Genomic DNA, 15,853 nt, shown 5'->3' with positions numbered 1-15,853 from the left:
AGACCCTGGGACCAGGGCGTGTGTTTCGTGCCGCCTGTAGCGACACAGCACGAATGAGTTCTGTCATTTCAGCCACCCATGCAGGCTTTTCCGGCTCCGGGCTGCTCTGCCCCCCAGCTCGCACAGAGGGTCTGTCTCCCTGCACCCCCACCAAAGCCCCAGCTGAAGCCCCAGCCCACACCAGCTCCCTCTCCAAAGCCATCTCCAAGGCTACCTGCAATGACTCAGGATGAGCCAGCTGGGTCTGTATGCGCAGCTCCGTAGGAGAGAGCGCCTGTATGAACTGGTCCCGTGCTAGCTCGCTCTGCACGGAGGGGGGCATGTGAGCATATGCCCGCCGAGAGAGGCTCTCAATGTCATTAGCTAGCACCCGTAGAGGCTCTCCAGGCTGCCTGCGTCTATTACTCAGTTCGGAGCGCAGTAGCCCGGGCTGTACACACTGTCCATAGCGCCTCCTCAGTGCTCCCACTAAAGCACCATAATCACGTCTGTCCTCGGGGCTAATCAATATCAAACAGGCCAGAGCTTCATCCGTGAGGCATAAAGCCAACTGCAGTGCCCTATCTTCATCCGACCACCCCCTAAAATGAGCTAACAGTTCAAACTGAGCATGAAAAGCTTCCCAATCCGCCTTACCGGAATACTTCGGGGTCTTAACGGATACGGACGCAGCCGGGAACTGGGCGCCGCCATGTTTGTTTACATCCTGAGCCCCAGATTCCTCGTCCTGCCGCGTCGACGTCACCCCTTCGGTCCGCCCACCAGAATCCGCGCGAAACACAGTCGACGAAGCACTCATGCCCGCTTCAGCCGCCATCACTCTAACGTCCTCCCTCAAGCGGCCTCTGGGCTCCGATGCCCTGGCGATCTTCTCAGCCAGAACCCCCGACGTCCATGCACACGCACCTCCTTGGCCATAATCGTCCCCTACCTCCACCTTCACTTTCGGATTCCCTCGAAGCATCTTCAACCCCCGTTCTCACCTACGGTAGCTAGCCACAGAAGTCAGCTAGCTAGCTGGCTAACTTTTATCAACGTTTTTACTTCTGACACCACTGTAATGACCTGACTAGATCATAAAAGAACAACTGTCCAGACAGAGGATTGAGTTTACGAATGGACGGTTTATTAAACCAACTTTACACAGGCTACTGTTTGGCCGTAGCCCACGCCAAATAAATGAAAGATAACCCACAAGCCAATCGTGACCTTCTCTAAAGGCTAAACCTGGTCTTAACTTCCAATGCTCCATCCCCCTGCCCAACCCCCCTCCACGCCACTCCGCCAACCGCCAGGATGCCCGGCATCAGAACATTCCAGGCATTCCCGTGATTGGCATATAGCAGGTTGATTGACATGTCGGACCCCGCGAACACTGGGTACTGGTAGGTACAACACAACCATCTAATAGCCTAACACATAACACACAGCTGTCTGTGCGGGTCGCTACAATACGTTTTGATGTGTCGTTGTGACATATGAAATACGAGTGAAAGTGTAATCAATATGTAATATCTACGTGAAAAAATGTATGAATGTGTTAAATTATGTGACGATTATTCAGGTCCTGATTGGTCAACAAGCTTACTTGACACGTCAAATAGTGTCATTTGACGTGTATTTTTTTGACACGCAAATACCCACACGGCGTTCCATAGGCAGCCCTATTCTGATATTTTTTCCACTAATTGGAAAAACCAATTACATCAGATATTTTCACATATTTTTCAGAGCTGATCTGATTCGGCAAAAAACCAATTAGTGAAAGAAAAAAATCAGAATTGGGCTACTTGTCTAAACACAGCCATAATCCTCCTGTCAAAATGCTTTATTACCTCTTGAACTGAGCCATAACTTTGTCAAAGGTATCAGTCCTCATACACCCACACACTTCCTTGTTTTTGTTCAATCTATTTTCCAGTGAGTTCATACTATGTTAATAATTGATTAGGAGAGTATCACTCTCTTCAGTCAACAACATTTGTTCTCATTTTGATTTGGAACATTTGGTTTGCTATAGTTCGAATCAGAGTTTGATTATTTGTTACATTGTATTTTTTTCATTTGGTCTGGTTGGTTTCACTTTGCCAAATGTCAAACGAACTAAAATGCCTAAACAAATATATTTCTCCCATGGGCAAAGAAATTCAAAATGGTGATGATTTTAATTAACAGTAATTTTGATCCGAATGTACAAATTGTCCAAACAGATCCTCAAGGTAGATGGATGATTTTAAATATGTTGTTGGACCATAAACATATATGGCTCATTAACCTATACGGTCCAAATAATGATGATCCACGCTTCTTTGAAAATATATGTAATAAATCCCTTTTGTGGGGAAAATTCATTCTGATTGGCTGGGCCTATGCCCTCCCAGGCCTACCCATGGCTGTGCCCTGCCCAGTCGTGAAATCCATAGATTAGGGCCTAATGAATTTATTGCAATTGACTGATTTCCTTATATGAACTGTAACTCAGTAAAATCATTTAGAATTGTTGCATGTTGCGTTTAGATTTTTGTTCAGTATAGTTGATTTTATTAGAACATATAGGGTGTGTCTATATGTGGACAAATACACATTAAAAAATGTTGACCAATCGATTGGTCGGAAGAACAGACAACTCTCGGTCGATCAAGATTTATTTTAGTCGGGGACAGCCCTAAAACTGATAAACTATTGTCTTTCTCTCTCTTTAGGTCAACTACTCAACACATTTTATGCACTGCAGCGCAAGCTAGCTGTAGCTTATGCTTTCAGTACTAGATTCATTCTCTGATCCTTTGATTGGGTGGACAACATGTCAGTTCATGCTGCAATAGCTCTGATAGGTTGGAGGACGTCCTCCGGAAGTTGTCATAATTACTGTGTAAGTCTATGGAAGGGGGTGAGAACCATGAGCCTCCTAGGTTTTGTATTCAAATCGATGTACCCAGTGGAGGACAGAAGCTAGCTGTCCTCCGGCTACACCATGGTGTTACCCTACAGAGTGCTGCTGAGGCTTTAGACCTTCATTGCAAAACAATGCGTTTTAATCAATTATTCAGTGACATGTTCATATATTTAGTATAGTTTTATCTAAAAAGAATAACTTTTTTAATGTTTCACTATTTATTTTCTGAAATTCACTGAGGAGGATGGTCCTCCCCTTCCTCCTCTGAGGAGCATCCACTGATTGATTTTTTTGTTTTTGTTTTTTTCATCTACCAATAGGTGCCCTTCTTTGCGAGACATTGTAAAACCTCCCTGGTCTTTGTGGTTGAATCTGTGTTTGAAATCCACTTCTCGACTGAGGGACCTTATATTGTATGTGGTAGTCATTCAAAAATCATGTTAAACACTATTATTGCACACAGAGTCCATGCAACTTATTATATGACTTAAGTACATTTTTACTCCTGAATTTAGGGGTTGAATATTTATTGACTCAAGATATTTCAGCAAAATTTCAGTTTTCCTACTTACAAAGCATGTAGAGGTCTGTAATTTTTATCATAGGTACACTTCAACTGTGAGAGACGGAATCTAAAACAAAAATCCATCACATTGTATGATTTTTAAGTAATTAATTTGCATTTTATTGCATGACATAAGTATTTGATCACCTACCAACCAGTAAGAATTCCAGCTCTCACAGACCTGTTAGTTTTTCTTTAAGAAGCCCTCCTGTTCTCCACTCATTACCTGTATTAACTGCACCTGTTTGAACTCGTTACCTGTATAAAATACACCTGTCCACACACTCAATCAAACAGTCACATTCCAAACTCCACTATGGCCATATGTATACAGTGGGGGAAAAAAGTATTTAGTCAGCCACCAATTGTGCAAGTTCTCCCACTTAAAAAGATGAGAGAGGCCTGTAATTTTCATCATAGGTACACGTCAACTATGACAGACAAAATGAGAAAAAAAAATCCAGAAAATCACATTGTAGGATTTTTAATGAATTTATTTGCAAATTATGGTGGAAAATAAGTATTTGGTCACCTACAAACAAGCAAGATTTCTGGCTCTCACAGACCTGTAACTTCTTCTTTAAGAGGCTCCTCTGTCCTCCACTCGTTACCTGTATTAATGGCACCTGTTTGAACTTGTTATCAGTATAAAAGACACCTGTCCACAACCTCAAACAGTCACACTCCAAACTCCACTATGACCAAGACCAAAGAGCTGTCAAAGGACACCAGAAACAAAATTGTAGACCTGCACCAGGCTGGGAAGACTGAATCTGCAATAGGTAAGCAGCTTGGTTTGAAGAAATCAACTGTGGGAGCAATTATTAGGAAATGGAAGACATACAAGACCACTGATAATCTCCCTCGATCTGGGGCTCCACGCAAGATCTCACCCCGTGGGGTCAAAATGATCACAAGGACGGTGAGCAAAAATCCCAGAACCACACGGGGGGACCTAGTGAATGACCTGCAGAGAGCTGGGACCAAAGTAACAAAGCCTACCATCAGTAACACACTACGCCGCCAGGGACTCAAATCCTGCAGTGCCAGACGTGTCCCCCTGCTTAAGCCAGTACATGTCCAGGCCCGTCTGAAGTTTGCTAGAGTGCATTTGGATGATCCAGAAGAGGATTGGGAGAATGTCATATGGTCAGATGAAACCAAAATAGAACTTTTTGGTAAAAACTAAACTCGTCGTGTTTGGAGTTGCATCCAAAGAACACCATACCTACTGTGAAGTATGGGGGTGGAAACATCATGCTTTGGGGCTGTTTTTCTGCAAAGGGACCAGGACGACTGATCCGTGTAAAGGAAAGAATGAATGGGGCCATGTATCGTGAGATTTTGAGTGAAAACCTCCTTCCATCAGCAAAGGCATTGAAGATGAAACGTGGCTGGGTATTTCAGCATGACAATGATCCCAAACACACCGCCCGGGCAACGAAGGAGTGGCTTTGTAAGAAGCATTTCAAGGTCCTGGAGTGGCCTAGCCAGTCTCCAGATCTCAACCCCATAGAAAATCTTTGGAGGGAGTTGAAAGTCCGTGTTGCCCAGCGACAGCCCCAAAACATCACTGCTCTAGAGGAGATCTGCATGGAGGAATGGGCCAAAATACCAGCAACAGTGTGTGAAAACCTTGTGAAGACTTACAGAAAACGTTTGACCTGTGTCATTGCCAACAAAGGGTATATAACAAAGTATTGAGAAACTTTTGTTATTGACCAAATACTTATTTTCCACCATAATTTGCAAATAAATTCATTAAAAATCCTACAATGTGATTTTCTGGAAAAAAAAATCTCATTTTGTGTACCTATGATGAAAATTACAGGCCTCTCTCATCTTTTTAAGTGGGAGAACTTGCACAATTGGTGGCTGACTAAAAACTTTTTTTCCCCACTGTAAAAGACACCTGTCCACACACTCAATCAAACAGACTCCAACCTCTCCACAATGGCCAAGACCAGAGAGCTGTGTAAGGACATCAGGGATAAAATTGTAGACCTGCACAAGGCAGGGATGGGCTACAGGACAATAGGCAAGCAGCTTGGTGAGAAGGCAACAACTGTTGGCGCAGTTATTAGAAAATGGAAAAAGTTCAAGATGACGGTCAATCACCCTCGGTCTGGGGCTCCATGCAAGATCTCACCTCGTGGGGCATCAATGATCATGAGGAAGGTGAGGGATCAGCCCAGAACTACACAGCAGGACCTGGTCAATGACCATGAAGAGAGCTGGGACCACAGTCTCAAAGAAAACCATTAGTAACACACTACGCCGTCATGGATTAAAATCCTGCAGCGCACGCAAGGTCCCCCTGCTCAAGCCAGCGCATGTCCAGGCCCGTCTGAAGTTTGCCAATGACCATCTGGATGATCCAGAGGAGGAATGGGAGAAGGTCATGTGGTCTGATGAGACAAAAATATAGTTTTTTGGTCTAAACTCCACTCGCCGTTTTTGGAGGAAGAAGAAGGATGAGTACAACCCCAAGAACACCATCCCAACCGTGAAGCATGGAGGTGGAAACATCATTCTTTGGGGATGCTTTTCTGCAAAGGGGACAGGACGACTGCACCGTATTGAGGGGAGGATGGATGGGGCCATGTATCGCGAGATCTTGGCCAACAACCTCCTTCTCTCAGTAAGAGCATTGAAGATGGGTCGTGGCTGGGTCTTCCAGCATGACAACGACCCGAAACACACAGCCAGCGCAATTAAGGAGTGGCTCCGTAAGAAGCATCTCAAGGTCCTGGAGTGGCCTAGCCAGTCTCCAGACGTGAACCCAATAGAACATCTTTGGAGGGAGCTGAAAGTCCGTATTGCCCAGCGACAGCCCCGAAACCTGAAGGATCTGGAGAAGGTCTGTATGGAGGAGTGGGCCAAAATCCCTGCTGCAGTGTGTGCAAACCTGGTCAAGACCTACAGGAAACGTATGATCTCTGTAATTGCAAACAAAGGTTTCTGTACCAAATATTAAGTTCTGCTTTTCTGATGTATCAAATACTTATGTCATGCAATAAAATGCAAATTAATTACTTAAAAATCATACAATGTGATTTTCTGGATTTTTGTTTTAGATTCCGTCTCTCACAGTTGAAGTGTACCTATGATAAAAATTACAGACCTCTACATGCTTTGTAAGTAGGAAAACCTGCAAAATCGGCAGTGTATCAAATACTTGTTCTCCCCACTGTATATAGTACCGGTCATTCCAGGGTTTTTCTTTATTTTTACTATTTTCTACATTGTAGAATAATAGTGAAGACATCAAAACTATAAAATAACACATATGGAATCATGTAGTAACCACAAAAGTGTTAAACAAATCGTAATATATGTTAGATTTTAGATTCTTCAAAGTAGCCACCCTTTGCCTTGATGACAGCTTTGCACACTCTTGACATTCTCTCTACCAGCCTCACGAGGAATGCTTTTTCAACAGTCTTGAAGGAGTTCCCACATATGCTGAGCACTAATTTTTCTTCATTCTGCGGTCCAACTCATCCCAAACCATCTCAAATTGGTTTGAGGTTGGGTGATTGTGGAGGCCAGGTCATCTGATGCAGCACTCCATCACTCCCCTTGTCAAATAGCGATTACACAGCCTGGAGGTGTGTTTTGGGTCATTGTCCTGTTGAAAAACAAATGATAGAAGCGCAAACCAGATGGGATGGCGTATCGCTGCAGAATGCTGTGGAAGCCATGCTGGTTAAGTGTGCCTTGAATTCTAAATAAATCACTGACAGTGTCACCAGCAAAGCACCCCCACACCATCACACCTCCTCCTCCATGCTTCATGGTGGGAACCACACATGCGGAGATCATCTGTTTTCCTACTCTGTGTCTCACAAAGACATGGCGGTTGGAACCAAAAATCTCAAATTTGGAGTCATCAGACCAAAGGACAGATTTCCACTGGTCTAATGTCCATTGCTCGTGTTTCTTGGCCCAAACAAGTCTCTTCTTATTATTGGTGTCCTTTAGTAGTGGTTTCTTTGCAGCAATAGGACCATGAAGGCCTGATTCACACAGTCACCTCTGAACAGTTGATGTTGAGATGTGTCTGTTACTTGAACTCTGTGAAGCATTTATTTGGGCTGCAATCTGAAGTGCAGTTAACTCTAATGAATTTATCCTCTGCAGCAGAGCCAGTTTCATCATAGCGCTTGATGGTTTTTGCGACTGCACTTGAAGAAACTGTCAAAGTACTTTACATTTTCTGGATTGACTGACCTTCATGTCTTAAAGTAATGATGGACTGTCGTTTCTCTTTGCTTATTTCAGCTGTTCTTGCCATAATATGGACTTGGTCTTTTACCAAATAGAGCTATCTTCTGTATACCACCCCTACCTTGTCACAACACAACTGATTGGCTCAAACGCATTAAGAAGGAAAGAAATTCCACAAATTAACTTTTAACAAGACACACCTGTTAATTGAAATGTATTCCAGGTGACTACCACATGAAGCTGGTTGAGATAATGCCAATCATTGTGCAAAGCTGTCATCAAGGCAAAGGATGGCTACTTTGAAGAATCTCACATAAAATATATTTTGATTTGTTTAACACTTTTTTGGTTACTACATGATTCCATATGTGTTATTTCATAGTTTTGATGTCTTCACTATTATTCTACAATGTAGAAAATAGTAAATATAAAGAAAAACCCTGGAATGACCGGTACTACAGTGAGGGAAAAAAGTATTTGATCCCCTGCTGATTTTGTGCGTTTGCCCACTGACAAAGACATGATCAGTCTATAATTTTAATGGTAGGTTTATTTGAACAGTGAGAGACAGTATAACAACAAAAATGTCCAGAAAAACGCATGTCAAAAATGTTAGAAATTGATTTGCATTTTAATGAGGGAAATAATTATTTGACCCCTCTGCAAAACATGACTTAGTACTTGGTGGCAAAACCCTTGTTGGCAATCACAGAGGTCAGACGTTTCTTGTAGTTGGCCACCAGGTTTGCACACATCTCAGGAGGGATTTTGGCCCACTCCTCTTTGCAGATCTTCTCCAAGTCATTAAGGTTTCGAGCCTGACGTTTGGCAACACAAACCTTCAGCTCCCTCCACAGATTTTCTATGGGATTAAGGTCTGGAGACTGGCTAGGCCACTCCAGGACCTTAATGTGCTTATTTTTTAGCCACTCCTTTGTTGCCTTGGCCGTGTGTTTTGGGTCATTGTCATGCTGGAATACCCATCCACGACCCATTTTCAATGCCCTGGCTGAGAGATTTGACGGTACATGGCTCCGTCCATTGTCCCTTTGATGCGGTGAAGTTGTCCTGTCCCCTTAGCAGAAAAACACCCCCAAAGCATAATGTTTCCACCTCCATGTTTGACGGTAGGGCTGGTGTTCTTGGTGTCCTCCTCCAAACACGGCGAGTTGAGTTGATGCCAAAGAGATCGATTTTGGTCTCATCTGACCACAACACTTTCACCCAGTTCTCCTTTGAATCATTCAGATGTTCATTGGCAAACTTCAGACGGGCCTGTATATGTGCTTTCTTGAGCAGGGGAACCTTGCGGGAACTGCAGGATTTCAGTCCTTCACGGCGTAGTGTGTTACTAATTGTTTTCTTGGTGACTATGGTCCCAGCTGCCTTGAAATCATTGACAAGATCATCCCGTGTAGTTCTGGGCTGATTCCTCACCGTTCTCATGATCATTGCAACTCCACGAGGTGAGATCTTGCATGGAGCCCCAGGCCGAGGGAGATTGACAGTTATTTTGTGTTTCTTCCATTTGCGAATAATCGCACCAACTGTTGTCACCTTCTCACCAAGCTGCTTGGCGATGGTCTTGTAGCCCATTCCAGCCTTGTGTAGGTCTACAATCTTGTCCCTGACATCCTTGGAGAGCTCTTTAGTCTTGGCCATGGTGGAGAGTTTGGAATCTGATTGATTGCGTCTGTGGACAGGTGTCTTTTATACAGGTAACAAGCTGAGATTAGGAGCACTCCCTTTAAGAGTGTGCTCCTAATCTCAGCTCGTTACCTGTATAAAAGACACCTGGGAGACAGAAATCTTTCTGATTGAGAGGGGGTCAAATACTTATTTCCCTCATTAAAATGCAAATCAATTTATAACATTTTTGACATGCGTTTTTCTTGATTTTTTTGTTGTTATTCTGTCTCTCAATGTTCAAATAAACCTACCATTAAAATTATAGACTGATCATTTCTTTGTCAGTGGGCAAACATACAAAATCAGCAGGGGATCAAATACTTTTTTCCCTCACTGTATATACACTGCTCAAAAAAATAAAGGGAACACTTAAACAACACAATGTAACTCCAAGTCAATCACACTTCTGTGAAATCAAACTGTCCACTTAGGAAGCAACACTGATTGACAATACATTTCACATGCTGTTGTGCAAATGGAATAGACAACAGGTGGAAATTATAGGCAATTAGCAAGACACCCCCAATAAAGGACTGGTTTTGCAGGAGGTGACCACAGACCACTTCTCAGTTCCTATGCTTCCTGGCTGATGTTTTGGTCACTTTTGAATGCTGGCGGTGCTTTCACACTAGGGGTAGCATGAGACAGAGTCTACAACCCACACAAGTGGCTCAGGTAGTGCAGCTCATCCAGGATGGCACATCAATGCGAGCTGTGGCAAGAAGGTTTGCTGTGTCTGTCAGCGTAGTGTCCAGAGCATGGAGGCGTTACCAGGAGACAGGCCAGTACATCAGGAGACGTGGAGGAGGCCGTAGGAGGGCAACAACCCAGCAGCAGGACTGCTACCTCCGCCTTTGTGCATGGAGGAGCAGGAGGAGCACTGCCAGAGCCCTACAAAATGACCTCCAGCAGGCCACAAATGTGCATGTGTCTGCTCAAACGGTCAGAAACAGACTCCATGAGGGTGGTATGAGGGCCCGACGTCCACAGGTGGGGGTTGTGCTTACAGCCCAACACCGTGCAGGACGTTTGGCATTTGCCAGAGAACACCAAGATTGGCAAATTCGCCACTGGCGCCCTGTGCTCTTCACAGATGAAAGCAGGTTCACACTGAGCACGTGACAGATGTGACAGAGTCTGGAGACACCGTGGAGAATGTTCTGCTGCCTGCAACATCCTCCAGCATGACCGGTTTGGCGGTGGGTCAGTCATGGTGTGTGGTGGCATTTCTTTGGGGGGCCGCACAGCCCTCCATGTGCTCGCCAGAGGTAGCCTGACTGCCATTAGGTACCGAGATGAGATCCTCAGACCCCTTGTGAGACCATATGCTGGTGCCGTTGGCCCTGGGTTCCTCCTAATGCAAGACAATGCTAGACCTCATGTGGCTGGAGTGTGTCAGCAGTTCCTGCAAGAGGAAGGCATTGATGCTATGGACTGGCCCGCCCGTTCCCCAGACCTGAATCCAATTGAGCACATCTGGGACATCATGTCTCGCTCCATCCACCAACGCCACGTTGCACCACAGACTATCCAGGAGTTGTCGGATGCTTTAGTCCAGGTCTGGGAGGAGATCCCTCAGGAGACCATCCGCCACCTCATCAGGAGCATTCCCAGGCGTTGTAGGGAGGTCATACAGGCACGTGGAGGCCACACACACTACTGAGCCTCATTTTGAGTTGTTTTAAGGACATTACATCAAAGTTGGATCAGCCTGTAGTGTGGTTTTCCACTTTAATTTTGAGGGTGACTCCAAATCCAGACCTCCATGGGTTGATAAATTTGATTTCCATTGATAATTTTTGTGTGATTTTGTTGTCAGCACATTCAACTATGTAAAGAAAAAACTATTTAAAAATATTATTTCATTCATTCAGATCTAGGATGTGTTATTTTAGTGTTCCCTTTATTATTTTTTAGCAGTGTATATATATATACAGTGGGGAGAACAAGTATTTGATACACTGCCGATTTTTCAGGTTTTCCTACTTACAAAGCATGTAGAGGTCTGTAATTTTTATCATAGGTACACTTCAACTGTGAGAGACGGAATCTCCAAAAATCCAGAAAATCACATTGTATGATTTTTAAGTAATTAATTTGTATTTTATTGCATGACATAAGTATTTGATCACCCACCAACCAGTAAGAATTCCGGCTCTCACAGAACTGTTAGTTTTTCTTTAAGAAGCACTCCTGTTCTCCACTCATTACCTGTATTAACTGCACCTGTTTGAACTCGTTACCTGTATAGAAGACACCTGTCCACACACTCAATCAAACAGACTCCAACCTCTCCACAATGGCCAAGACCAGAGAGCTGTGTAAGGACATCAGGGATAAAATTGTAGACCTGCACAAAGCTGGGATGGCCTACAGGACAATAGGCAAGCAGCTTGGTGAGAAGGCAACAACTGTTGGCGCAATTATTAGAAAATGGAAGAAGTTCAAGATGACGGTCAATCACCCTCGGTCTGGGGCTCCATGCAAGATCTCACCTCGTGGGGCAACAATGATCATGAGAAAGGTGAGTGATCAGCTCAGAACTACACGGCAGGACCTGGTCAATGACCTGAAGAGAGCTGGGACCACAGTCTCAAAGAAAACCATTAGTAACACACTATGCCGTCATGGATTAAAATCCTGCAGCGCACGCAAGGTCCCCCTGCTCAAGCCAGCGCATGTCCAGGCCTATCTGAAGTTTGCCAATGACCATCTGGATGATCCAGAGGAGGAATGGGAGAAGGTCATGTGGTCTGATGAGACAAAAATAGAGCTTTTTGGTCTAAACTCCACTCGCCGTGTTTGGAGGAAGAAGAAGGATGAGGACAACCCCAAGAACACCATCCCAACCGTGAAGCATGGAGGTGGAAACATCGTTCTTTGGGGATGCTTTTCTGCAAAGGGGACAGGACGACTGCACCGTATTGAGGGGAGGATGGATGGGGCCATGTATCGCGAGATCTTGGCCAACAACCTCCTTCCCTCAGTAAGAGCATTGAAGATGGGTCGTGGTTGGGTCTTCCAGCATGACAACGACCCGAAACACACAGCCAGGGCAACTGAGGAGTGGCTCCGTAAGAAGGATCTCAAGGTCCTGAAGTGGCCTAGCCAGTCTCCAGACCTGAACCCAATAGAAAATCTTTGGAGGGAGCTGAAAGTCCGTATTGCCCAGCGACAGCCCCGAAACCTGAAGGATCTGGAGAAGGTTTGTATGGAGGAGTGGGCCAAAATCCCTGCTGCAGTGTGTGCAAACCTGGTCAAGACCTACAGGAAACGTATGATCTCTGTAATTGCAAACAAAGGTTTCTGTACCAAATATTAAGTTCTGCTTTTATGATGTATCAAATACTTATGTCATGCAATAAAATGCAAATGAATTACTTAAAAATCATACAATGTGATTATCTGGATATTTGTTTTAGATTCCGTCTCTCAAAGTTGAAGTGTACCTATGATAAAAATTACAGACCTCTACATGCTTTGTAAGTAGGAAAATCTGCAACATCGGCAGTGTATCAAATACTTGTTCTCTCCACTGTATATATATAGTCTCTTGGGGTATGTCTCTATAAGCTTGGCACATCTAGCCACTGGGATTTTTGCCCATTCTTCAAGGCAAAACTGCTCCAGCTCCTTCAAGTTGGATGGGTTCCGCTGGTGTACAGCAATCTTTAAGTCATACCACAGATTCTCAATTGGATTGAGGTCTGGGCTTTGACTAGGCCATTCCAAGACATTTAAATGTTTCCCCTTAAACCACTTGAGTGTTGCTTTAGCAGTATGCTTAGGGTCATTGTCCTGCTGGAAGGGGAACCTCCGTCCCAGTCTCAAATCTCTGGAAGACTGAAACAGGTTTCCCTCAAGAATTTCCCTGTATTTAGCGCCATCCATCATTCCTTCAATTCTGATCAGTTTCCCAGTCCCTGCCGATGAAAAACATCCCCACAGCATGATGCTGCCACCACCATGGTTCACTGTGGGGATGGTGTTCTCGGGATGATGAGAGGTGTAGGGTTTGCGCCAGACATAGCGTTTTCCTTGATGGCCAAAAAGCTCAATTTTAGTCTTATCTGACTAGAGTACCTTCTTCCATATGTTTGGGGAGTCTCCCACATGCCTTTTGGTGAACACCAAACGTGTTTGCTTATTTTTTTCTTTAAGCAATGGCTTTTTTCTGGCCACTCTTCCGTGAAGCCCAGCTCTGTGGAGTGTACATCTTAAAGTGGTCCTATGGACAGATACTCCAATCTCCGCTGTGGAGCTATGCAGCTCCTTCAGGGTTATCTTTGGTGTCTTTGTTGCCGCTCTGATTAATGCCCTCCTTGCCTGGTCCGTGAGCTTTGGTGGGCGGCCCTCTCTTGGCAGGTTTGTTGTGGTGCCATATTCGTTCAATTTTTTTATAATGGATTTAATGGTGCTCCGTGGGATGTTCAAAGTTTCAGATATTTTTTTATAACCCAACCCTGATCTGTACTTCTCCACAACTTTGTCCCTGACCTGTTTGGAGAGCTCCTTGGTCTTCATGGTGCCACTTGCTTGGTGGTGCCCCTTGCTTAGTGGTGTTGCAGACTCTGGGGCCTTTCAGAACAGGTGTATATATACTGAGATCATGTGACAGATCATGTGACATTTAAATAAAGTCCACCTGTGTGCAATCTAACTAATTATGTTAAATAATTATGTGACTTATTTAGGGGCTTCATAGCAAAAGGGGGTGAATACATATGCACGCACCACTTTTCCATTATTATATATAATTTTTTAATTTCACTTCACCAATTTGGACTATTTTGTGTATGTCCATTACATGAAATCCAAATAAAAATCCATTTAAATTAAAGGTTGTAATGCAACAAAATTGGGAAAAAAACGGCAAGGGGGATGAATACTTTTGCAAGGCACTGTATATATAAATAAATATTGTGTGTGTGTGTGTATGTATGTTATTGGAACTATTTATTGCGTTTCAGTTGGTCGGAAGGACGATTTAGACTATTCCTGGTATCATGTACAGCACCAGTATTTAACCCTTTTATAGTGCCCTATCTACTAAGGTTCCTCAAATGTATATTACACACGGGTAATTGCACATTTTCCCTAATCATGTCTTTTTACCCTTTTTCAGATGGAGGTTTTAGGTATATGTGATATACTTTGTGTAATCACAGACATAATTCCGCAGCTAAATCATGCTTTGCCGTTTGTCTGATTAGCTGTCTGGCTGCGGCATTGACAAGTAATTTAAATCTCCAAGATTGATGGTGATACGTGGTTTACAATTCATCTGCACTGCCTCAATATCCTCTCTCTCAATTGAGAAGTTACAGCAGCTCCTATCTAAGCTGCTAAATGAGTATTTCATAGGGTCGTTTGGGGCATAGGCCGCTGCACTAATCTGTGCAGTCTTTAAGTAGATTACTGCTGGACTGTTTGGAGATGCTCCTCACCTTCCCTCCCCTCTCTGTTTTGGGATTTAAATCTCTGGCTGTCCCACTATAATCCCAATGATGTAGTTTGTTTGTAATTGTTGGGCTCTGACTGCCGGTCGCAGTGAAAAAAGTAAAGCTCGCTATGCTTTCAATGCATTTTCTGCAAAAGGTGCAAAATATAAAAGGGCAGTAAACAGCGTTTACGTGCATTCACCCTCAACTGCTCCCGCTCTCACGGCTGATCGGTGGCTCCAAATGGTTCAGCAGCGGTGTCTGTTAGGGATGTTATGACCTTACGACCTCAGACACTTTGGTCAGTGGAGGTCACAGTGGATCCAGGATCTGTGCTTATCAAAAGATCTTGAACTAACTCTCTCTCTCTCCAGGCTGATGCTGATGATGGGAGTGCTGTTCTGCTGCGGAGCGGGCTTCTTCATCCGTAGGCGCATGTACCCCTCGCCCCTCAGCGACGAGCCCGCCTTCAACGTCTCCTTCACCAGGCAGCCTGTATCCATGCCAGGTCAGTAGACTAAGAGACACACGTGCCAACATCGCACTGCACTTGACTTTCAAAAGTAATTTACACTTGAGCTTTGTTTTGGGGGTTTTATCTCTTAGATTTTGGGGTTAGAAATGGATTAAAGTGTACCTATACGTGCAACTTTGTGCAATGTTGTTTTGCTGGTGGAATACGCTGATAGTAAGGCTGTTGTTTTGCCATGTGAAATAAGACATATTTTAAAGACCTATAGAAATATCACCATTGGAATGTCAGTTTTCTCAAATCCAATGAGGTGTCATTCTGATGAAGACGTCACTGAAGGAGACTGATTCTAAGTGCCAATTACCCCACTGTGCTATCTGCAGTGACAGCTTTACTGGCCTTCACAGTGCTGCGGGAGATAATATACCCAGCTCTGTGTGTGTGTGTGTGTGTTTGACCAGAAGTCCTGACAAGGATAGTAAAACAAGGAAAATGTGGAGACATTTTTCCGGTCCCCACAAGGAAGAATGCTATTTTAGGGTTAGGGTTACAATTAAGGT

General features: G+C 44.1%; 1 protein-coding gene across 1 annotated transcript in view; it reads left to right on the top strand.

Annotated features, from left to right (window-relative positions):
- vopp1b (VOPP1 WW domain binding protein b) overlaps positions 1-15,853 on the top strand; it is a gene marked incomplete at both ends in the record, with an annotated part of 122,283 nt that overhangs the window by 86,215 nt on the left and 20,215 nt on the right. The window contains one exon of the mRNA XM_084183835.1: positions 15,196-15,329. Coding sequence (XP_084039961.1) covers positions 15,196-15,329 — 134 coding nt within the window. The remainder of the gene's footprint in view (positions 1-15,195; positions 15,330-15,853) is intronic.

This window comes from Coregonus lavaretus (genome assembly GCF_964263955.1).
Source record: "Coregonus lavaretus genome assembly, chromosome: 2".
Lineage (NCBI taxonomy): Eukaryota > Metazoa > Chordata > Actinopteri > Salmoniformes > Salmonidae > Coregonus > Coregonus lavaretus.
Note: the sequence above shows the minus strand (reverse complement) of the source record. Positions and strands in the feature narration are given on the sequence as shown.